The sequence below is a fragment of the Mobula birostris genome, chromosome 6 (assembly GCF_030028105.1).
Source record: "Mobula birostris isolate sMobBir1 chromosome 6, sMobBir1.hap1, whole genome shotgun sequence".
Taxonomy (NCBI): Eukaryota; Metazoa; Chordata; class Chondrichthyes; order Myliobatiformes; family Myliobatidae; genus Mobula; species Mobula birostris.
Window position 1 is genome coordinate 80837660 of NC_092375.1, and position 24301 is coordinate 80861960.

A 24301-nucleotide genomic window follows, 5' to 3' on the forward strand; every position below is an offset into this window, starting at 1 on the left:
CTACCACCACTCTGCTCCATCTAGCGGAATTAGTTCTTACTCTTAATAATTTCTCCTTTGGCTCCTCCCACTTCCTCCAAACTAAAGGTGTAGCCATGGGCACCTGTATGGGTCCTAGCTATGCCTGTCTTTTTGTTGGCTTTGTGGAATAATCCATGTTTCAAGCCTATATTGGTATCTGTCCCCCACTTTTCCTTCGCTACATCGATGACTGCATTGGCGCTGCTTCCTGTACGTGTGCTGAGCTCGTTGACTTCATTAAATTTGCCTTCAACTTTCACCCTGCCCTCAAGTTTACCTTGTGCATTTCCAACACCTCCCTCCCCTTTCTTGATCTTTCTGTCTCTATCTCTGGAAACAGCTTATCTACTGATTTCTACTATAAGCCTACGGACGCTCACAGATACCTGGACTATTCCTCTTCCCCCCTGTCTCTTGCAAAAATGCCATCCCCTTCTCGCAATTCCTCTGTCTCCACCACATCTGCTCTCAAGATGAGGCTTTTCATTCCAGGGTGAAGGAGATGTACTCCTTTTTTAAAGAAAGGGGCTTCCCTTCCTCCACCATCAACTCTGCTCTCAAACGCATCTCTCCCATTTCACGCACATCTGCTCTCACCCCATCCTCCCACCACCTCACGAGGAATAGGGTTCCCCTTGTCCTCACCTACCACCCCACCAGCCTCCGGGTCCAACATATAATTCTCCATAAGTTCCGCCACCACCGATGGGATCCCACCATTAAGCACACCTTTCCCTCCCTCCCCCCCCCCCCCCCACTTTCCGCAGTTATCGCTCCCTATGCGGCTCCCTCGTCCATTCGTACCCCCCATCCCTTCCCACCGATCTCCCTCCCGGCACTTATCCTTGTAAGCGGAACAAGTGCTACACATGCCCTTACACTTCCTCCCTCACCACCATTCAGGGCCCCAGCCAGTCCTTCCAGGTGAGGCAACATTTCAGCTGTGAGTTGGCTGGAGTGATATACTGATATAGTGATATCCGGTGTTCCCAATGTGGCCTTCTATATATTGGTGAGACCCGACGCAGGCTGGGAGACTGTTTCGCTGAACACCTGCGTTCCATCCGCCAGAGAAAGCAGGATCTCCCAGTGGACACACATTTTAATTCCACATCCCATTCCCATTCTGATATGTCTATCCATGGCTTCCTCTACTGTAAAGATGAAGCCACACTCAGGTTGGAGGAGCAACACCTTATCTTCCATCTGGGTAGCCTCCAACCTGATGGCATGAACATTGATTTCTCTAACTTCTGTTAATGCCCCACCTCCCCTTCGTATCCCATCCGTTATTTATTTAAATTTTTTTTTTTCTCTCTCTCTCTCTCCTTTTTCTCCCTCTGTCCCTCTCCTTGCCCATCCTCTGGGTTTCCCCCTCCCCCTTTCTTTCTCCCTAGGCCTCCCGTCCCATGATCCTCTCCCTTCTCCAGCTTCGTATTATCCCTTTTCCAATCAACTTTCCAGCTCTTGGCTCCATCCCTCCCCCTTCTGTCTTCTCCTATCATTTTGGATCTCCCCCTTCCCCTCCCACTTTCAAATCTCTTACTAGCTCTTCTTTCAGTTAGTCCTGACGAAGGGTCTCGGCCCAAAACGTCGACTGTACTTCTTCCTATAGATGCTGCGTGGCCTGCTGCGTTCACCAGCACTTTTTGTGCGTGTTGCTTGTTTTTTTCCATTTGATAAGTTCTTAGCTGAACTGATGGGAACCTCAATTTACTAATCTACCCTTGCTAATTTTTCACCCCCATCCTCATCAGGAATTTGCCTTAAAGTATTTAAGGCTCTGCTTCTGCTATCACTCTGAGAGGAGAGTCTCAAAGTCTTGTGATGCTCAGAACATTATTCCGTCTGTCTCCAGATTCTTATATGTATCTATCAAATCACCTTTCAGTTCTCTGAACTCCCTTGCTGTAAGCTCTAGTAAACCTACAAAGTGCTTTAGTGTATTTATGTCCTTTTTAAATAAGAAAAGCCATAATACAAAGCTCGTGGGGCATGGGGAAATTCTCCACTCCCTGTAAAGCTGCCTGAGCTTTTTAGGTGCCTGTTTTTGAAACATTTTGCTTTTTACTGCAACCTGCTTGGTGTAGCCATTTGCTGAATGGCACCTTTGTGCACACATGTGGCAAGCCCCTTCTAAATTGCCTTTTTCAAATAGTGGGACCGTTCTGCATCATAGGTGCCATCAGATTTGAATGTTTGAATGTCTACAACCATGACTCATGCATAAATTAAAACAAAATAAATATACTATTTATATTTAAAAACAAACCAAGAAAACATGAAGTCAATTAAGGAGAATTTAATAAAAAAGCAAAATAGCTTGCTCAGATAGGGTTAAGATGAGGCAGGTAAGCACACTGACTTCTTTGTTGAGCTTTAGATTAAATGGTGGATTTAGTTCTACTCTTTGGGCTGCCAGGCTTTTGACCATTTAAATGGAAGTGGGGTGGGTGGGAGTGAGTGGGTTGATGCCTTTCAATTTGAAAATTTGGACCATTAGTTCAGTTTTCTTCTGCTTGTCTACTTTGTATTTCAATTTCTGACTGCATCTTGCAATGCTTACAAGTATGAGAGAAGAAACTGAAGTTTTGTGTAATAGTTTCCTACTTGTCGTGCAATTGTGGAAGCTGGAAGAATTTTCTTTTTCCAGTAAGCTGTTTTATAGTCATAGTCATACTTTATTGATCCCGAGGGAAATTGATTTTCTTTACAGTTGCACCAACCAAGAATAGAGTATAAATATAGCAATATAAAACCATAAATAATTAAATAGTAATATGTAAATTATGCCAGGAAATAAGTCCAGGACCAGCCTATTGGCTCAGGGTGTCTGACCCTCCAAGGAGGAGTTGTAAAGTTTGATGGCCACAGGCAGGAATGACTTCCTATGACGCTCTGTGTTGCATCTCAGTGGAATGAGTCTCTGGCTGAATGTACTCCTGTGCCCAACCAGTACATTATGTAGTGGATGGGAGACATTGACCAAGATGGCATGCAATTTGGACAGCATCCTCTTTTCAGACACCACCGTCAGAGAGTCTAGTTCCATCCCCACAACATCACTGGCCTTACGAATGAGTTTGTTGATTCTGTTGGTGTCTGCTGCCCCAGCACACAACAGCAAACATGATAGCACTGGCCACCGCAGACTCATAGAACATACTCAGCATCGTCCGCCAGATGTTAAAGGACCTCAGTCTCCTCAGGAAATAGAGACGGCTCTGACTCTTCTTGTAGACAGCCTCAGTGTTCTTTGACCAGTCCAGTTTATTGTCAATTCGTATCCCCAGGTATTTGTAATCCTCCACCATGTTCACACTGACCCCCTGGATGGAATTCTGAATGTAACCGTAGTAAACTATGGCTTGAATGCCCAATTCTGGTTGTAGATTATATCCAGAATCCTGTGGTTCTGTTTTGTTGAGCGGGGTTGGTGCATTCAACCATTTAGAATGTTACAAGACAAAGCTTTCTTGAAGAATTTTTCAGGTACTTGGTAAAAATCATTGTCTTGAGTGTTTGTAATCTTATCTTTGCCATGCCTGGTCTGAGTGGATATTATGTTATGAGTACATTTGAACTTTAAGTTAAAAGAAGAATTTCGTATTTCATCTTTCTCAAAATATGAAATTGGAGATATTCAGCCCATCAAGTTTACGGTGGTTGTTTGAACAATCCCAGCAATTACATTCCTCACTGTTGGTCTCATACCCACTATCAACTCCCCTGATTTTCTTACCACTCATCTGCTCAAAAGATAAATTAATCCACCACCATTATGTCTTTGGGATATGAGAGAGAATGATGGTTGTGGGGAGGGGAGGTAAACCATGTGGTCAGACACAGAGGGAATGTACAGCCAGACAGCTCTGGATCCAATCAGAGTTGATGAACCTGAGAGCAGTAGCATCCTTATTTTTAATTACTGTGCTGCCTTGTCTGGAGACAGACGCTCACAAACACACACACACACACACACACACACACACACACATATATCTCAAGATATGACCGTGGCTGACATCCTGAGTTGTCTGAACATTTAAACATGAATGGAGGTAGCTCGGTGGAAACACAATGGCTGCGTTCTAAGAGACATGGCAATTATAGAAACCTACGTTGTAGCATAACAGGCTACAATGAAAGCACGGAAAGGACAGATTTAAAAAGGTTTTCTCAATCACGATTGCACTATAATCAATATGGCACACATAATGCAAATAACAATCCATCAATTGCATTATAACCTATTTGCATTATGGAAACAATATATAAGATCTGTCACTTCTGTTTCAAATTAATGTAAAATTGTTATGTGATATGAACAACAAAAATACATTTCTTCTATCCCTGAATTCCTGTAACATTAGAAGAATTGCTAGAAATGGAGAGTTTGCTTGGTAAATTGGTTTATAAGGCCCGAATTTTAAACCAAGTTATGCAGCAAACTCTCCCTTGGGGGTGCCACGGTAGCATAGTGGTTAGCATTACAGCTTGGGTTGTCAGAGTTCGGAGTTCAATTCTGGCATTGCCTGTAAGCAAATATGTTTGTTCCTTCCTGAGGGTTTCCTCCGAGTGCTCTGGTTTCCTTCTGCAGTCCAAATACATACAAGTCAGTAGGTTAATTGGGCATTGTAAATATTCCCGTGATTAGGCTGGAGTTAAATCAGTGGGTTGCAGGGCTGTGTGGCTCGAAGGGCCTATTATGTGCTGTATCTGTAAATATTTTTTAAAAATTTTATTTTATATTTAGATTTAGTTTATTATCATAATCACAGCTTTTTATTTCTTTTTACATAAGATCTAGTACAACACAAATATAACTTACTACTTTGTTTCTTATAGGAAATAAAAAAAGATGCAAAAAAAGAAAATCAACCAAAAAAACCTACAGAGGTGTGTGGAGGCGAGTTCTCCAATGGCAGCCTGGTGTCTTCAAATGAACCTACTCTTAAGAGTCCTGGCAAAGGTAAATCTACAATGCCCATAACTCTGACTAAAGTCAATACTGAAGCATTTGCATTAGCTTTCACCTAAAGTTCCCAGTGTTAGAAAATGTATTCACCAAATTGATTCACCTTATGGAGAAAATATTCCATAATGAGGTTAGAAGGTTGCTCACTGACGATTGTATGATGTTTAATTTATTTTGTCTGTCTTCAGCCAGTTCCATATACATGTGACACAAGACTAGACAACACACAGACATTGATTGATAAATAACAAATACCCAGATAATAACTGTCTCCAACAGGACTGGGTTCAACCACTAACTGATCAAGGCTATAAATGTTAACAGCCAATGAGGCTCTAAATAAGTGAATGAACTTATTGTGACATTCTGGGTGGGGGCATGGTCGACAGCCTGTCCCTGCATTTCTTATGACCAGTACTGTTTATTGTTCTTGTGTTAAAATGCTTTTGTGGGATTATGGTGGGAAGTTCCATTTCATTTATTGTTACATTTTAGCTTGGGTTATACAGTTATATGCTTGTGCATTTGTGGGTCACCCTAACTGTAACTGGGGTGTGTGATGGTCACCTCCCTCGTCTATATGAGACTGGTTGGGTTCACTGTCTTGGTCATGGTGCCTGGTCTGTTTTGTGTTTATCACAATAAAACGGTTGTTGAGTTAAAGAGCTTCCTTGTCTGTCATTTTGGACCAAATGCTCACCACAGTATGCTTGCACTGTATGTGTGTATGCATGTGATCAGGTCATCTACTATTGGATACTTTGCCTGAAAGATTAGTCCTGAGAACTGCTATCAAAGATAATAGTTTGTGCCATGGAAGTTCAAGAGGAAAGTAAATTAAAATTTGTTGAATGAATACGTACTGCTACAAAGTATATAATATTGATAGTTGCTGCAGAGCTGTCTTTTGATGGTTTGCTGTGAATTCTGGGATTTTGAAAATGCCAACGAAGTGAAACATCAGGCAACTGTTCTCAAATGTTAGCAGTCTATAATCAAAAACAAACTGGCCATGAGTGTTGAAAACATTGATCAAATCTGAAGTCTAATGCAAGTGCATCACCGGTGAATCAATGTCAAAAGAAACTGTTTTCCTGGTGAAATCGGTTTCACTTATTCTTTGATTTTGTTTCCTGAATTTTATCTTGACTCTGACTTGAATTTTCATTGAGACAGCTTGAGCTGTTGCAACTGGAGTGCTGATATTTACATCATGTAGTGTAAATGTCTCTTGATTGCTTACATAGTAAGTACAGTGGTATTTTTAGTAATACTATTGTATTTGAAACATGAAGTAAAATTTATTTCCAACAAAATAGGGAACTGAAGCTGCCGCTGGGCAGCTTATGCAGGAGAATAAGGAGGTGGTAGATAGGGGCTACAGGGGGAATAGTCACCCCTAAGTTGCAAAAGGCAGGTAGCCGGGTGACTGTCAGGCAAGGGAAAATAAATCGATAGTGAAAGTACCCATGTGGCCCTTGGACCTTCCCCTCAATAACAGCTATACCTCTTTAGATTCATTTTGGGGGAGGGACCAGCCAGGGAGGAGCTGCAACAACCAGATCTCAGACACTGAGTCCGGATCTGTGACTTGGAAGGGAAGGGAGAGAAGTGGGGTCCAGCAGTGATAAGGGAATTCCATAGTTAAGTGAGCAGACAGAAGATTTTGTGGATATAAAAGAGACACCCAGCTGTCAGGGTCAGGGATGTCTCAGATCGGGTCCTCAGCATTCTAAAGGGGAGTGTGAGCAGCCAGAAGTCATGGTACATATTGCTACTAATGGCATAGGGAGGAAAAGGGATGAGGTCCTGAAGCGAAAATATAAGGAGCTATGGAGGAAGCTGAAAAGCGGGACCTCGGGGTAGTAAGTTGCTAGATTGTTGCTTTTGCCATGTGCCAGTGAGGGTAAAAATTGTATGATTTGGCAGATGAAAGTGTAGCTGAAGAATTGGTGCACTGGGGAGGATTTCAGATTTGTGGAGCATTGGGATCTCTTCTGGTAAAGGTATGACCTGTACAAAAAGGACGGCTTGCACCTGAACTTGAGAGGGGCCAATGTACTTGTGGGCAGGTTTGCTAAAGCTTTTGGAGAGGGTTTAAATTTATTTGGCAGGTGGATGGCAACCAGATTAATGAGGCACAGGATGGGATATTTGGTATACAAGTAGATGCAGTGTTTAGTGAACTTTGAGGAAGGATAGACAGTTGATAGGGCAACATTGCAGTCAGTAGGGTTGGATGAAGTTTGTCTATCAGTGCAAGAAGTATCAGGAAAAAGGGTGCTGAACTTGATGCAAGGGTCAGTATAATAAACTATGACATTGTAGCTATTATGGAGGTTTGTCTGTCACAAGGGCAGGAATAACTGCTGAATGTTCTGGTGTTTAGATGTTTCAAAAGGGAGAGGGAGGAATGAAATCCTCCTTCAGCTTTTCCCACTCTCATCTTATCTCCTTCCCCTCCCATTGCCACGCTCTGGTGCTCCTCCCCCTTTTCTTTCTTCCATGGCCTTCTGTCTCTTTCACCAATCAACTTCCCAGCTCTTTACTTCATCCCTCCCCCTTCTGGTTTCACCTATCACCTTGTGTTTCTCTCCCCCCCCCCCACCTTTTAAATCTGTTCCTCAGCTTTATTTTTCCAGTGTTGCCAAAGGGTCTCTGCCCAAAATGTTGACTGTACTCTTTTCCATAGATGCTGTCTGGCCTGCTGAGTTCCTCCACGTGTTGGTTGGATTTCCAGTATCTGCATATTTTCTCTTGTTTCCTCTAATCTATTTTCCTTTTCATAATTTTATGTGCTTCTGTAAGATGCCCAACTGATTGGCTGGTGCAGAAGGATATTTTGCTCAAAGGTTATGTAATAAGAAAAACGGATGTTTGAAGGGTGCTAGCCAGCTAGTTATTGACCGTTATTGTTGAATAAAAGCTTGATAACCTGCCTGACCTCTGAAATGTCACTTGCAATGCGATAATGCTCAGATAGCTGATTTAATTGTGTACTTTAAATCAAGAAATTGGAATTAAAAGCTAAAGTCCAAAAGTAAAATCCTGCAGCTGCTGGCACTAATTAGCAGGTCAGGCATGCGAGGAGAGAGAGACACAGAAACAGACTGATGATCTTTTCCCCAAAATAATTGCAGAACTAAAAGCTGGTTGGGTCTTCCTTATTTTAACAAACTAATGTATCTGACTTGGTTAGGGAATTTCCTTGCAAACTGAAATACAGGATATATTCTTTCGGTTAAATGGATTCATGTAATTTGTGTTTAAATCAGTACTTGGTTTGATGCTTATGGTAAAAGAATATGTAAAATGTTGAGCCAATGCTGGTAAATGTTCAGGTGGACAACTTGGTCTACGTGTGTCTGTTTTTACACTGTATGATTCTGGCTCTAGGTCTTCTGGTTATATTTACTCTGTTGATGTTAGTAAGATGTTTCACAAAGTCCCTGATGGGAGGCCAATCCAGAAGATTAGGATGCATAGGGGTCTGCGGTGAATTGGCTGTTGGCATTCAGAACTGGCTTGTGCATAGAAGGCAGGGTAATGGTCGAAGGGACTTTTTCAAGTTGGAAGTCTGTAATTAGTGGTGTTACACAGGGTCTGTGCTGGGACCTCTGCTGTATGTGATGTAAATACAGTTGCCAGACAAAGTTCATGAACCCTTAGCAATTACCTGGTGTTCTGCATTAATTACTCATAAGATGTGGTCTGATCTTCATCGAAGTCACAATAATAGACAAACACAATTTGTCTAAACTAATAACACATAAAAGTCTTTATTGAACACATAAGAATTTCAGGTTGTATATTGTATACATTGATAGTAAATGAAACTATTGAACATTGTTTAATCATTCACAGGCTGGAAATAGTATGTGAACCCTTGTATTTAATAACTGGTAGAACCTACTTGAGCAGCAATAACCTCTACCAAACATTTCTTGTAGCTGCCAATCAGACTTGATCAACTATGAGGAGGAATTTAAGACCATTCTTCCATCCAAAATTGTTTTAGTTCATCAATATTACTGGGATACCTTGCATGAACAGCTGCCTTCTGGTCATGCCACAGCATCTCAATTGGGTTAAAGTCTGGAATCTGACGACCGTTCCAAAACATGAATTTTCTTCTTTTTTAAACCATTCTTTTGTTGATTTAGACCTGTGTTTTGGATCATTGTCTTGTTGCATCATCCAGCTTCTATTAAGCTTCAGGTGATGGACTGCTACCCTGACATTCTCCAGCAAAATGTCTTGTTACAATTTTGAATTCATTGTTCCCTCAGAGAATGCAAGCTGTCCAGACCCTGAGGCAGCAAGCAGCCTCAACCCATGTTGCGCCTTCTACCCTGCTTGCAAATTCCAAATATCACTGTGTGCATTTCTGCCAAAAAGTTCAACTTTTGTCTCATCTGTCCACAAAACATTGCGGAACATTCAGCTGGTCTTTTGCAAACTTGAGATATGCAGCAATGCTCTTATCTGGAGAGCAGTGGTTTCCTCCGTGATGTTCTTCCATGAACACCATTCTTTTCCAGTGTTTTTCTTATAGTGGACACATGAACAGAGACTTTAACAAGTTCTAGCGATTTCTGAACGTCTTTTGCTGTTACCCTTGGGTTGTTTTTCACCTCCTTCAGCATTGTGCGTTGTGCTCTTGGTGTGTGATCTTTGCAGAACTCTTTCAGCATTGCGCGTTGTGCTCTTGGTGTGATCTTTGCAGGACGCCCACTCCTACAGAGAGCAGCAACTCTACTGTATTTCCTCCATTTGTAGACAGTTTCTCCTACTGTGGACTGATGAGCACTCAAGTCTTTAGAAATACTTTCGTAACCTTTTCCAGCTTCGTGCATTTCTACGGTCCTTCTAAGGTCCTCTGAAAGTTGTTTTGATCGAGACATGGTGCACATAAACAGATCTTTCTTGACAGGAGTCTGTCAGTAAAAGAGTTTGTGTGTCTTTTTTATAGGGCAGGGCACCTCTACAACCCACACCTCCAATCTCATCTCACTGATTGGAACACCTGACTCTAAATAGGTTTTGTAGAAGGCATTATGCCCGAGATTCACATACTTTTTTGAATTTAGATGTGATTATTTAAATGGTGTACTCAGTATTGACAAGAAGTAGTACATTTGTTTGTGTGTTATTAGTTTAGGTAGATTGTGTTTGTCTATTATAGTGATTTGGCTGAAGATCAGAACACATTTTATGAATAATTAATACAGAAAACCAGGTTATTTCAAAGCGTTCACAAACTTTGCGTCAATAGGGAGAAGTATGAAGCGAGAGTTATGTTTATTTCTTTGTTTAGTTTACAAGGTTCTGTAATTCTATTAGTGCATGTTGATACAGAAGTCTGGCAAATTATGGAACAGGATTCAACCAATTGCTCCCTTGACAATACACCACCATTCAATAACATCATAGTTGATCCAAACTTCGGCTGAAAACCACCTTCTCAGCCTCTCCCCAGTTCAAACATCTCCTAAGTTTTTGCCTTCTCAGGTCATAAATGTTGACAATTCAAAAGTCACAGTCCTCCACTAAAAGGAGAAATTCTTGTGGTTGTTCCACACAAATTGACACCCATCTATTCTGAAACCAGATACTCTCAATTTAAATATGACCAAACATCCCCTCGCATCTATTCTGTCCAACCCTATCAAAATGTTTGATAATTCAATAAGGTAACCTCTCATTCTTCTAAACTCCAATCATTATGGGCCCAACTTGAGGAATCTTTCTTCATATGTCCCAGATAACAACCCTATACGTTACCTCCAGTGCAACTATATCCCTTCTTAAATATGAACTTCACACACTCATACGGCTATCTTGAAAGTTCCTTTCTTTTATACTTTGAATGCTTGCAAATTAAAAATCAACATTCCAGTAGCCTTCCTAATTAATTGCTATACGGTACTGGCATTCCAATCTTTGTTCCATACACTAGGACATCTGTTTTTCAGGAAAGTATTTTGTCATCCTGCTCTGTTCTCATTTTTACTTCCAAAATGCCTAATCTCATATTTATCCTCATTCTGCTGCTTCCAAAAACAAAACTCACATAAGCTGTCTATATCCTCTTGCGTACTATTTGTGTCATACTCCACTTTTACTAACCTGTCTATCTTTTTATTATGTACCGATTTGGCTACAGTGCATTTGATTTCTTCAACCAAATCATAAATTTCAATTGTGATGCCCCAGCACTGTTTTCTGTTGCATCTCACTGGATACCAGTTGCCAATCTAAAAATGATCCAACTTTGTTTTAACTCATCAATGATCCATGCCAATATCTTGCCCTCATCACTGCACTCTTTTGTGCCTTGACCATTAATATTGATGCCATGCCAAATTCCTTCAAGAATATCTACTGGTTCCTCGATATCCACCATGTCTGTTACATCCTCAAAGAGCTCCAGTAAATCTGCTACATAACACTTTAGTTTCAGAAGACTATGCTGGCTCACCTTGATTGTCTGATGGTTTTCCAAATATCTTGATATGACTGTGATAATGAATTCCCCCATTTTTCCCAATTATAGATGGTGGACTAACTGGCTTATTGTTTCCTGATTTTTGTAACATTTCTTACCTGAATCTTGGAATGTATTTGTGTTTTTTAAATAACTTTAGATATTTTTCAGATTGTTGTCAGATATGCAGTGGATATTCAGGCTGATGGATTGGGTATTCTGGTCAATTGGTCCTTTTGGATGAATAACAAATTAATTTTGTTTTGTTAAAAGTTGAGTCAATGGCAAAAAAACTTCCATTTATATATCATCATCTTTGTTGCAAGGTTTTTCCAAGGGGTTGTTGTTATGAAAACAAACAAAAATTAACTTAAAATGAGGAAGTTGGGTTGATGGACTTGGCTGAAGAGGTGGATTTAAGGAACAACCTTAAAGGAAAGAGGTGGAGGGATTTAAGAGAAGTCCGAGTTTTAAAATCATGATGGTAGAGCTTGTGGAGCAGTTCTTTGTTGTTTAATCATTCTCCATTGTTTTGTATCTCATCCTTTTTTGTTGGTCAGTTAGCTCACCAAATACAAATATAAACATAATACTGTAGTGATTTTATTGTGGATGGTGAATGAATCAACTAACAGAACAAATCAACCTTAATGCTATCTGGGGTGAATGAAAGAAACCACCTTCTTCACCCACATTGCAACTTCCCCTTACTCCCCAGGGTAGATTTATATCAAAGGCTTTGGCACTATGTCATGGCACAGCATAAAAGATGCACTTTTCTTTAACTACTCAAACATCTATTGTAACTTTCCAGGGTTGGGAATATAGGACAAAAGGGCTGAGATAATTTTTCAGACTTGAATTACTTAAATTCCTGCAATATTTGCAAATGCTGGGGTCCAGTAAATATTGGTCTCTGAATAGCATTGGTACATTTTTTGGACTTTGGTGAACAAACTAAGATTTTAAGGTAATCTTGATCCTTGTCACTCTAGAAAGGGGCCTGATAGGTTTATCCTGACTAATCATACTTCATTTTACTCTTTGCTATAATAGCATTCCCATGTCTGAGTAATTAATTTGAAATTGCTGAACTCTAAGCACTGATCTTTGTAATGTTTCACAATTCACAAGCTCTGCTATTTTCTGCCTAAAGTTGTTAATCATCTTAATAGCTGTAAAACTCTAATAATTTTAACTTTTATCCTTATGGAATGTCTTTGAAGAACCAAGGGTTTTGGCCTGAAATGTCAACTGTACTCTTTTCCTAGATGGTGCCTGGCCTGCTGAGTTCCTCCAGCATTTTGTGTGTGTTGCTTGGACTTCCAGCAACTGCAAATTTTCTTGTCAGTAATTTTAAGGTCTTTATTTAATGTACAAATGTGAGATGTTTTGCGTTTATTTCACCCTGCTTTAAAAGGTGTAGCAGTTGCTTACAAAGACGTGATTTTTATTCTTTGAAACAGTTAGTTGATTGAAGTTGTTAGACATTTCAATGTAATGACAATAAGCTATTTTGAGATTTGTCATTGGAGATGGTAGTGAACAGAGAAAAAGCAGGAAGACATTACAAATCAACTTAATCTGAGACTCTTGAGTATCTTATACTTATAAAGTTGAGTTAAATATTAAATGGTCATTAATCCATATTGACCATAAGACATAAGAGCAGAATTAGGCTATTTGGCTCATTGAGTCTACTCCACCATTCAATCATGGCTGATCTTTTTCTTCCCCCTCCTCAACCCCACTCCCGGGCCTTCTCCCCATAACCATTGATGCCATGGCCAATCAAGAACCTATCATTTTCTACCTTAAGTACACCCAATGACCTGGCCTCCACAACAAATGCCACAAATTCACTACCCTCTGGATAAAGAAATTATTCTGCATCTCTGTTTTAAATGGACACCCTTCCATCCTTAGACTGTGGCCTCTTGTCTTAGACTCCCCCACCATAGGAACCAACCTTTTCTCATCTAACAACACACATCAAAGTTGCTGGTGAACGCAGCAGGCCAGGCAGCATCTGTAGGAAGAGGTGCAGTCGACGTTTCAGGCCGAGACCCTTCGTCTGGACTAACTGAAGGAAGAGTGAGTAAGGGATTTGAAAGTTGGATGGGGAGGGGGAGATCCAAAATGATAGGAGAAGACAGGAGGGGGAGGGATGGAGCCAAGAGCTGGACAGGTGATTGGCAAAAGGGGATACGAGAGTATCATGGGACAGGAGGTCCGGGAAGAAAGACAAGGGGTGGGGGGGGGGACTCAGAGGATGGGCAAGAGGTATATTCAGAGGCCCATCCTCTGGGTCCCCCCCCGCCCCGTCTTTCTTCCCGGACCTCCTGTCCCATGATCCTCTCGTATCCCCTTTTGCCTATCACCTGTCCAGCTCTTGGCTCTATCCCTCTCCCTCCTGTCTTCTCCTATCATTTTGGATCTCCCCCTCCCCTCCAACTTTCAAATCCCTTACTCACTCTTCCTTCAGTTAGTCCTGACGAAGGGTCTCGGCCTGAAACGTCGACTGCACCTCTTCCTACAGATGCTGCCTGGCCTGCTGCGTTCACCAGCAACTTTGATGTGTGTTGCTTGAATTTCCAGCATCTGCAGAATTCCTGTTGTTTGCTTTTCTCATCTACTCTGTTTAGGCCTTTCAACATTCAAAAGGTTTCAATGAGATCCCCCCTCATCCTTCTAAGTTACAGCAAATACAGGCCCAGAGTCATTAAATGTTCCTCGTACGATAACCCTTTCATTCCCGGAATCAGCCTTGTGACCCTCCTCTCAACCCTCTCCAATACCAGCACATCTTTTCTGAGGTGAGGATCTCAAAACTGTTCACAATACTCAAGGTGAGACCTCACCAGTCTTTATAAAGCCTCAGTACCACATCCCTGCTTTTGTATTCTAGACCTCTTGAAATGAATGGTAACATTGCATTTGCCTTCCTCACCAATCACCGACTCAACCTGCAAGTTAACCTTTAGGGTGTTCTGCACAAGGACTCCCAAGTCCGTTTGTGTCTCAGATTTTTGGATTTTTTCCCTGTTTAGAAAATAGTCTGCACATTTATTTCTACAACTGAAGTGCATGACCATGCATTTTCCAACATTTTATTTCATTTGCCACTTTCTTCCCAAATCTTCTAATCTGTCTAAGACCTTCAGCAGCCTTCCTGTTTCCTCAACACTACCTGCACCTCCACCAATCCACGTATCATCTGCAAACTTGGCAACAAGGCCATCTATTTCGATGTTTCTATTCCATTATGTAAATCATTGATACACAGCATAAAAAGAAGCAGTCCATAACCAACCCCTGCAGAACACCACTATTCACTTTCACTGGCAGCCAACCAGAAAAGGTTCCTTTTATTCCCACTCACTGCCTCCTACCAATCAGCCACTGCTCTAACCATGCCAGCAACCTTCGTGTAATACCATGGGTTCTTAACTTGGTAAGCAGCCTCATGTGTGGCACCTTGTCAAAGGCCTTCTTAAAGTCCAAATATACAACATTCGTTGCATCCCCTTTATCTATCCTACTTGTAATCTCCTCAAAGAATTCCAGCAAGTTTATCAGGCAAGTTTTTCCCTAAAGGAAACCATGCTGACTTTGTCTTATCTGGTCCTGTGTCACCATGTACTCGATAACCTCATTCTTAACAATTGACTCCAATGTCTTCCCAACTACTGAGGTCAGACTAACTGGTCTATAATTTCCTTTCTGCTGCCTCCCTCCTTTCTTAAAGAGTGGAGAGATATTTGCAATTTTGCAGTCCTCTGGAACCGTGCCAGAGTCCAATGATTCTTGAAAGATCATTACAAATGACTCTGCAGTCTCTACTGCTACCTCTTTCAGAACCCTAGGCTGTAGTTTATCTGGTCTGGATCACTTATGTACCCTTGGGTCTTTCAGCTTTTTGAGCATCTTTTTTTTAAGATTATGAGGACATTCAGTCCTCATTTATTGTCATTTAGAAATGCATGCATTAAGAAATGATGCAATGTTCCTCCAGTATGATATGACAGAAACACAGGACAGACCAAGACTAAAACTGACAAAACCCAAATAATTGTAACATATAGTTACAACAGTGCAAAGCAATACTGTAGTTTGATAAAGAGTAGACCATGGGCATGGTTAAAAAAAAAAAGTCTCAAAGTCTCGAAGTCCCGATAGCCCATCATCTTATGCAGACAGTAGAAGGGAGAAACTCTCCTTGCCATGAACCTCCAGCGCCGCAAACTTGCCGATGCAGCACCCTGGAAGCAGCCGACTCTGAATCCGTCCGAAAACTTCGAGCCTCCGACCAGCCCTCCGACACTGAGCTCCATCTCCTTCGAGTGCTTCGACCCTGCCCTAGCCGCCAAGCAACAAGCAAAGCCGAGGACGCGTGGCCTTCCCCTCCCGAGATTCAGGATCACACAGTAGCAGCGGCAGCGAAACAGGCATTTCAGAAGTTTCACCAGATGTTCCTCTGTGCTCTTACGCCTGTCTCCATCAAATCAGGATTGTGCATGGCACCCTACTTGACAGATAACAGACATTCATCACCGGAGTGGCCGCTGCGCTCTGCGTCGCGCCGCCATCTTCTCCTCTACTTGTAATAGTGTCTGCACTCACTTCTCTTCCCTCACACCCTACAACACCTGGCACACACATTTAATTCATCTGCCATCTCCTTGTCCCTCGTTATTATTTCTCTGGCCTCATTTTCCAGTGGTCCTGTCTTCACACTCACCTGTTTTATTTTTTATATCCTTGAAAAAGCTTTTTCTATCCATCTTGATATTGTTTGCTAGCTTACTTTCATATTTCATCTTTTCCCTCCTAATGATTCTTTTCGTTGCTCTCTGTAGGTTTTTAAAAGCTTCCCAACCCTCTATCTTCACACTTTTTTTTGCTTTGTTGTATGCCCTCTGTTTGCTTTTACATTAGCTTTAACTTACCTTGTCAGCCACAGTTGTACTCTTTTACTGTTTGAGTATTCCTTTGTTTTTGCACCTTCCTCATTTTTCCCAGAAACTTGCACCATTGCTGCTCTGCTGTCATCCTGCCAACAACTCCTTCCAATTTACTTTGGCCAACTTCTTTTTCATACTGCTGTAATTTCCTTTACTGCACTGAAATGCTGCTAGGTCAGACTTTACTTTCTCCCCATCAAATTTCAATTGAACTCAATCATATTATGACCACTGCTTCCTAAAGTTTCCTTTACCTTAAGCTCCCATTTATCTCTAGTTTATTACTTACCACTCAATCCAGTATAGCTGTTCCTCTGGTAGGCTCAACGACAAAGTGCTCTTATAAAACCATCTCATAGGCATTCAACAAATTCAATCTCTTGGGATCCATTACCAACTTGATCTCCCCAATCTTCCTGCACATTAAAATCTCTCATGGCTATCATACCATTGCCCTTTTGCGCACCTTTTCTATTTCCTTTCATGATCTGTAGTCCACATCCCAACTACTGTTTGGAGGCCTGTATATAACTGCCATCAGGGTCCTTTTACCCTTGCAGTTCTAAACATCGGAAAGATGGCATGTACCTGTTCTGGTCCTCCTTTCAAACACTGGGAACCCCTGCTTGCTCGATCCATGGAAAACTCATCTCTTACACTGCCACTACTTCGGAAGAAGTGCTGGAGGCAAGGGAGAAGGGCTGGTGTTTTGGTGAGACTGAGACGGCGTGCAAATCGGCTGCCGCTCCCTAGCATCCTCCTGGCTCACGTTCAGTCACTGGACAGCAAGCTGTGCGAATTAAGAGCCAGAATCCCCTACCAGTGGGAAACAAAGGAATGTAACATTCTGTGCTTTGTGGAGACCTGGCTGATGGAGGAGATACCAGACCATGCTATCGAGCCCTCTGGGTTCTCCCTATTCTTGGCGGACAGGTCAGAAAACCTCACTGGGAAGAGTAAAGGAGGAGGGGTATGCTTCATGGTCAACAATGCCAGGTGTGACCCCCAGAATGTGCATGCTCTCAAATCCTTTTGTTCCCCAGACCTGGAGTACCCAGTGCTACTGTGTATACCCACTGGCCATCAAACTTTACAACTCCTCCCTTGGAGGGTCAGACACCCTGAGCCAATAGGCTGGTCCTGGGCTTATTTCATAATTTCCTGGCATAATTTACATATTACTATTTAACTAATTATGGTTTTATTACTATTTATTATTTATGTTGCAACTGCAATGAAAACCAATTTCCCCCTGGATCAATAAAGTATGACTATGACTGGCTGCCTAGGGAGTTCATGGCTGTTACCATCGCAGCGGTATACATTCCGCTGCAGGCTGATGCTGACCTGGCTCTCAAGGAACTGTACGAGACCATCAACACGTTGGAGGCTGCCTTCATGTCGCCGGTGACTTCAATCAAGCGTGGCTGACTGAAGTCTCTCCAAAGTTTTGTGGTATGGGGTAGGATGATAGTTTTGTCTTTTCATCTGCCCGCCCTTCCTGACAGTCTGTTGGCATGCTACCTTTGTTGTTTTTACCATCCATCCTATCCTGAGTCCCTTCACTCCAGTCCCCATCTGCCTGCCAAATTAGTTTAAACCCTCCCAACAGTTCTAAGAAACCTGCCCACGAGAATATTGTTCACCCTGGAATTCAGGTACAACCTGTCCCTTTTGTACAGGTCATACCTCCCCCAGAAGAGATCCCAATGATCCAAGCACCTGAAGCCCTGCCCCATGCACCAGCTTCTCAGCCATACATTTATCTGCAAAGTCATCCTGTTTCTACCCTCACTGGGGCATGGCACAGGAAGCAATCCAGAAATTAATACCCTGGAGGAGGTCCTGCTTCTCAGTTTTCTGCCTAGCCCTCTAAATACTCCCTTCAGGAACTCATTGCTTTTCCTTCCAATGTCATCAGTACCAATATGTACCAAAACATCTGGCTGCTCTCCCCCCCTCCTTCTCCACAATGCTGTGGACACGATCGGAGACATCCATGATCTTGGGAGGCAACATATCATCCAGGTGTTCTGTTCTTGTTCTAAGAATCTCCTGTCTTGTTTCTCGGACTGTTGAGTCCTCTATCACTACCACTCCTGTCTTCTCCCTCTTTCCCTTCTCCACCACAGACTCATGCTCAGTGCCAGTAACCTGGTCTCTGTGGCATTCCTCTGGAGGTCATCTCTCACAACAGTATACTCATTATTGAGGGGAATGGCCACAGGGTTGCTCTGCGCTAGCTACTTACTTGCCTTTTCATTTCTTCTGACAGTCACCCAGCTATCCGCCTCCTGAAACTTAGGGGTGACTACTTCCCTGTAACTCCAATAGATGATATCCTCACTACCCCGTACACCTCGAAGGTCATCTGGCTGCTGCTTCAGATCTCTAGCACGGTCTTTTGGAGCTGCAGCTGGATGCACTTCACACAGATGTAGTTCCCTGGGAGACCCAACATTCATCATGAAGAACACACAGTGGTCATTTAAACTACAATAAGTATCCCCGACACAGTAAGAAAAAAGGGAAACTTATTCAGGATAACTTACCCGGGCCACCGCCTCTTCCAAGCCGAAACCTCCTCTGAGCCAAAACCTGACACTCACATTTTCACCACTGGCCCACTCTCAACAATGACTGCTCCACTTGTCCTTTCTGTACTTTTATTTACTCCTCTCTGCGATGCTCCCGCCAGTGATTTGGCTGCCGGAATGACATTGAATGCCCATGAACCACTACTTTTAAATGAGTGTCACTGACCTGTGAGTAACCCTCCTCACTGTGCGCTGCTCCAGCCCGCTGGTTGGGCTGCTGGAATATTGTGCTGAACATAAAACATATTTGCTTGAACTAAATATCTATGAAGAGTAATTTGAAATAATCAGAACAAATTTAGGAGTGGAGAGTGCTGAGGGAAATGGGAGAAAGTTGCCCATCGAAACCTATTCATGAATATATCAGTTCTACCTAAAGAGTTGTTGAAGTATAAAATATTGGCTAATTTGGATGGATTAGGCAAAGAAACACAAGTTTTTTTTGTGGTATACGTTGGTCCGAGGCTGGATGAAAGGAATTAATTGCAACACTTGGAAGGAGACTATATAACAAGATTATATTTGCCTTTGTCTTCATAATGGTTGCATAGACAGATCACATTACCATCTGTAGCTATTATTTTCAGGGTCAGTTTTCTTTTACGTACTTTTTATTGGTAGAACCACCACCCTGTTAGTATTCAGAGATTTAAAAGTTACACTGTCATTGTTTTTTTTGATGGTAATAGTTGATTATGTATATATTTTGCTGTAATCCTGTTTCAGGAAATAAGACAATATAAAAAATGGAAAACACCTTAGCTGAAAATTGAAATCAAAAAGAAACTGGCAGCAAAGGTATTTTGGAGGGTGTATCTTGTTCTGCATAACTACACTTGCTGTTAGTAATATTACAGTGTTTTTTCTGCCTAAGGCATTAAAAAATGATATCAATGCTGTGTTGGTCAAGGTCTGAAGAGGAAGTGATTCTTCCAACCATTCTGAACACTGACGTAGTTACCAATACAACACAATTCCTTTCAAGATCTTATTTGTGATCCTGACCTGTTGTGTCTGTTATTCAGTAGTACATGCTAAATCCATTACATCATTATCTAGGATTAAGGTAGCAGGTAGATGGAAGTGCTATCATATTTAAGCTTTTCTTCCTAAACACCATTCCTTCATTACAGCCACATGATAGTCTAGTAAATAAAAAATTGTAGAGTTGAAAATCTGGAGTGAAAATGGAAAATGCTGAATGCAACTGTGAAAAGTGAAACAATTAACATTTCCTGACGAAGGGTCTCGGCCTGAAACGTCGACTGTACCTCTTCCTAGAGATGTTGCCTGGCCTGCTGCGTTCACCAGCAACTTTGATGTGTGTTGCTTGAATTTCCAGCATCTGCAGAATTCCTGTTGTTTCCGCAATTAACATTTCAGGTTGATGACCCTTCATCAGAACTACGAAGGAGGAAAAATAAATTAGCATTTTGTGTTTTTTTACTCCCCATTTAATAGTTAATAAAATAACATGATCACAGTAAGTGGATATGAACACTAAATGAGCTACTTTTTTCCACATCATAGAAACAAAACCACAGGAAGTCATGCAGTACTGATCATCTGTGCAAGTTTTGCTATTTTGCTATTGTGCACATTTAAATTGCAGCAGTTCTTTAAAACAAATCATTGAGTCTAGAACCTGAAATCCAATCAGTCTGAAATTATATTCAGAAACTTGCAGGTTAAAACCTGCCATGGAATTGAGCTGATAAACTTGGTGCAGGTGATATTGAGTGTAGTATCAACAGGCTGATATACCATTGGAAGGTTATGAATATTTCCAGATGAAATGTTTAACCAAGGTCTCATCTGACCACTCGGGTAGATGATAATGTCACTTACTGAAAAGAGTGGGTAATTTATAATCCTGGCCAATATTTGTCCCTTCACTGACATTACTACAGAGAAAATGTATCTTATTTGTGAGACTTTGCAATATACAAAAGATTGTTTCTTTTCCTGTGTTGTTACAGTGTCTGCACTTCATAAGTACCCCTATTAACTCTGAAGCACTCATCTGATGTCTTTAGATCGGGGAGGTGGTGAAATGCGGTTTCACTTTTTTCACTTGCAGAACATTGGAGCAATTATCCTGTCATTTATATGAGAGTTATTAACATTAAATTGGAATGTAAATTTCAAATTGAATGTATTCTCTTCCAATTAAACATTAAATGATTGTGCATGTTTTTGTGAATTGCAGTAGAAGTTTATGTTAGTTGATTTACTCCTCGATTATCAAATTAGGTGAATTGCGCGTGTCAGTAACTGGTTGGTGAGAAATCCAGGATGCCAACATAAAACTAAAACTATGTTGGTAAGTTATTTAGTTTATGGCTGATTTTAGCCAAACAGAATTGGAAATAGGGCCACAAGTGGCCTTGAATTTGCACTATGTTAGTCTTGGGGAATTGGCTTGGCTCTTACTCTTATCATAGTGATTATGCCTCCATCATCTTCAATGCAGGCCATTATTTGTCAGTACTCAGTTATTTGCTTTCCAGATGCCTCTGTCCATCCTTTAAGATATTCCTTCACTTGTGTGTCTGTCCAAGCTTTACCACTGGCCTAACCTTTAATTTTGGTTCTTGGCCAAATTTTGTTTGTTCACTCCAGTGAAGTGCCTTAGTTTTACTTATACTCAAGTAGTGTTGTTGCTGCTACTGCAGCTAACAGTTTCTGCAGAAGATGCATATATTACTTTCAAGTGATGTTTTATGAAATGAATATCAACAAAATGCCTAGGTTTTAAAATGAGGCTAAACTGTGAATATAGTGAAAAATCGTTATTTCATATGACATTTCCTGCTGTTCCAATGGCAAGTTTTTATAAACAAAACTCAGTTAATTGAAAACTTACTGAACAGCATCAGATTGTAATTGCCAATTCATATTAAATAAACCTTTTTCCAAATAATTGCAATAATTTCTGTGAAAGAAAAGCAGCTTGTAATTTATAATAATGCTAAGTTATTTCAGTATCATTGCTACTATGGTGTCAAGATTTCAATCAAAAATTGTAAACCTGTTGGAAAAAATGTGCCTATTTTAAAATATATAGTAAATTCAAGTATATATTCATCTCTTGTTTCTCTCATCTGATAGAACTTTACTGTGGATTAATGTTCGAACTGGTTCTGACAGCTGCTGTAACATTTTTGTTCAATCTTATGCCTCAAACAAGTCAAGTCAAGTCACTTTTTATTGTCATTTCGACCATAACTGCTGGTACAGTACACAGCAAAAACAAGATGACATTTTTCAGGACCATGGTGCTACATGAACAATACAAAAACTACACTGAACTACGTAAAACAACACAAAAACTACACTAGACCACAGACCTACCTAGGACTGCATAAAGTGCACAAAACAGCGCAGGCATTACAATAAATATAAACAAGACAATAAGCACAGTAGAGGGCAGTAGGTTGGTGTTAGTCCAGACTCTGGGTATTGAGGAGTCTGATGGCTTGGGGGAAGAAACTGTTACATAGTCTGGTCGTGAGAGCCCGAATGCTTCGGTGCCTTTTACCAGATGGCAGGAGGGAGAAGAGATTGTATGAGGGGTGCGTGGGTTCCTTCATAATGCTGCTTGCTTTACGGATGCAGCGTGTGGTATAAATATCTGTAATGGTGGGAACAGAGACCCCGATGATCTTCTCAGCTAACCTCACTATCCGCTGCAGGGTCTTGCGATCCGAGGTGGTACAATTTCCGAACCAGGCAGTGATGCAGCTGCTCAGGATGCTCTCAATACAACCTCTGTAGAATATGGTGAGGATGCGGGGTGGGGGGGGGGGTGGGAGATGGACTTGTCTCAACCTTCGCAGAAAGTAGAGACGCTGCTGGGCTTTGTTTGCTATGGAGCCGGTGTTGAGGGACCAGATGAGATTCTCTGCCAGGTGAACACCAAGAAATTTGGTGCTCTTAACTATCTCTACGGAGGAGTCGTTGATGTTCAACGGAGAGTGGTCGCTCTGTGTCCTCCTGAAATCAACAACCATCTCTTTTGTTCACATTCAGAGACCTGCTGTTGGCTCTGCACCAGTCCGTTAGCCACTGCACCTCCTCTCTGTATGCTGACTCATCGTTCTTGCTGATGAAACCCACCACGGATGTGTCATCAGCGAACTTGATGATGTGGTTCGAGCTGTGTGTTGCAGCACAGTCGTGGGTCAGCGGAGTGAACAGCAGTGGACTGAGCACACAGCCCTGGGGGGCCCCCGTGCTCAGTGTGATGGTGTTGGAGATGCTGCTTCCAATCCGGACTGACTGAGGTCTCCCAGTCAGGAGGTCTAGGATCCAGTTGCAGAGGGAGGTGTTCAGGCCCAGTAGGCTCAGCTTTCCAATCAGTTTCTGAGGAATGATTGTGTTGAATGCTGAACTGAAGTCTATGAACAACATTCGAATGTACATGTCTTTTTTGTCCAGGTGGGTTAGAGCCAGGTGGAGGGTGATGGCAATGGCATCGTCTGTTGAACGGTTGGGATGGTAAGCAAACTGCAGGGGTCCAGTGAGGGGGGCAGCAGGGTCTTGATGTGCCTCATGACCAGCCTCTCGAAACACTTCATGATGATAGATGTGAGTGCGATGGGACAATAGTGGTTGAGGCAGGACTCTGAAGACTTCTTCGGCACGGGGACGATGATGGCAGTTTTGAAGCACGTAGGAGCGATGGCACTGCTCAGGGAGATGTTGAAGATCTCAGTGAGAATCTCAGCTAGCTAGTCTGCACATCCTCTAAGCACTCTGCCAGGAATATTGTCTGGTCCAGCAGCCTTCCGTGGTTGACCCTGCACAGGGTTCTCCTCACATTGGCCAAGGTAAGACACAGCACCTGGTCATTTGGGGGAGGGGTGTTCTTCCTCGCCTCTACGTCATTTTCCGCCTCAAAACGAGCGTAGAAGTTGCTCAACGTATCTGGGAGGGAGGCATCACCAGCACAGGCAGGTGGTCTTGTCTTGTAGTTGGTGATGTCCTGAATGCCCTTCCACATGCGCCACGTGTCGCCGCTGTCCAGGAAGTGACTGTGGATTCGCTGGGCGTGTGCACGCCTTGCCTCTCTGAAGGCCCGGGACAGCTTGGCCCTCGCTGTTGTTAGGGCTGCCTTGTCGCCTGCTCTGAAGGCGGAGTCACGGGTCTTCAGCAGTGCACGCACCTCCGCGGTCATCCATAGCTTCTGGTTAGCGCGTGTAGTGATGGTCTTGCCCATAGTGATGTCATCAATGCACTTGCTGATGTAGCA

At 42.1% G+C, this 24301-nt stretch overlaps 1 protein-coding gene across 1 annotated transcript in view; it reads left to right on the forward strand.

Moving 5' to 3' along the window:
* Window positions 1–24301, forward strand: part of sh3kbp1 (SH3-domain kinase binding protein 1) — a 245343-nt gene that overhangs the window by 69589 nt on the left and 151453 nt on the right. Inside the window, exon 3 of the mRNA XM_072260725.1 lies at window positions 4870–4993. Coding sequence (XP_072116826.1) covers window positions 4870–4993 — 124 coding nt within the window. The remainder of the gene's footprint in view (window positions 1–4869; window positions 4994–24301) is intronic.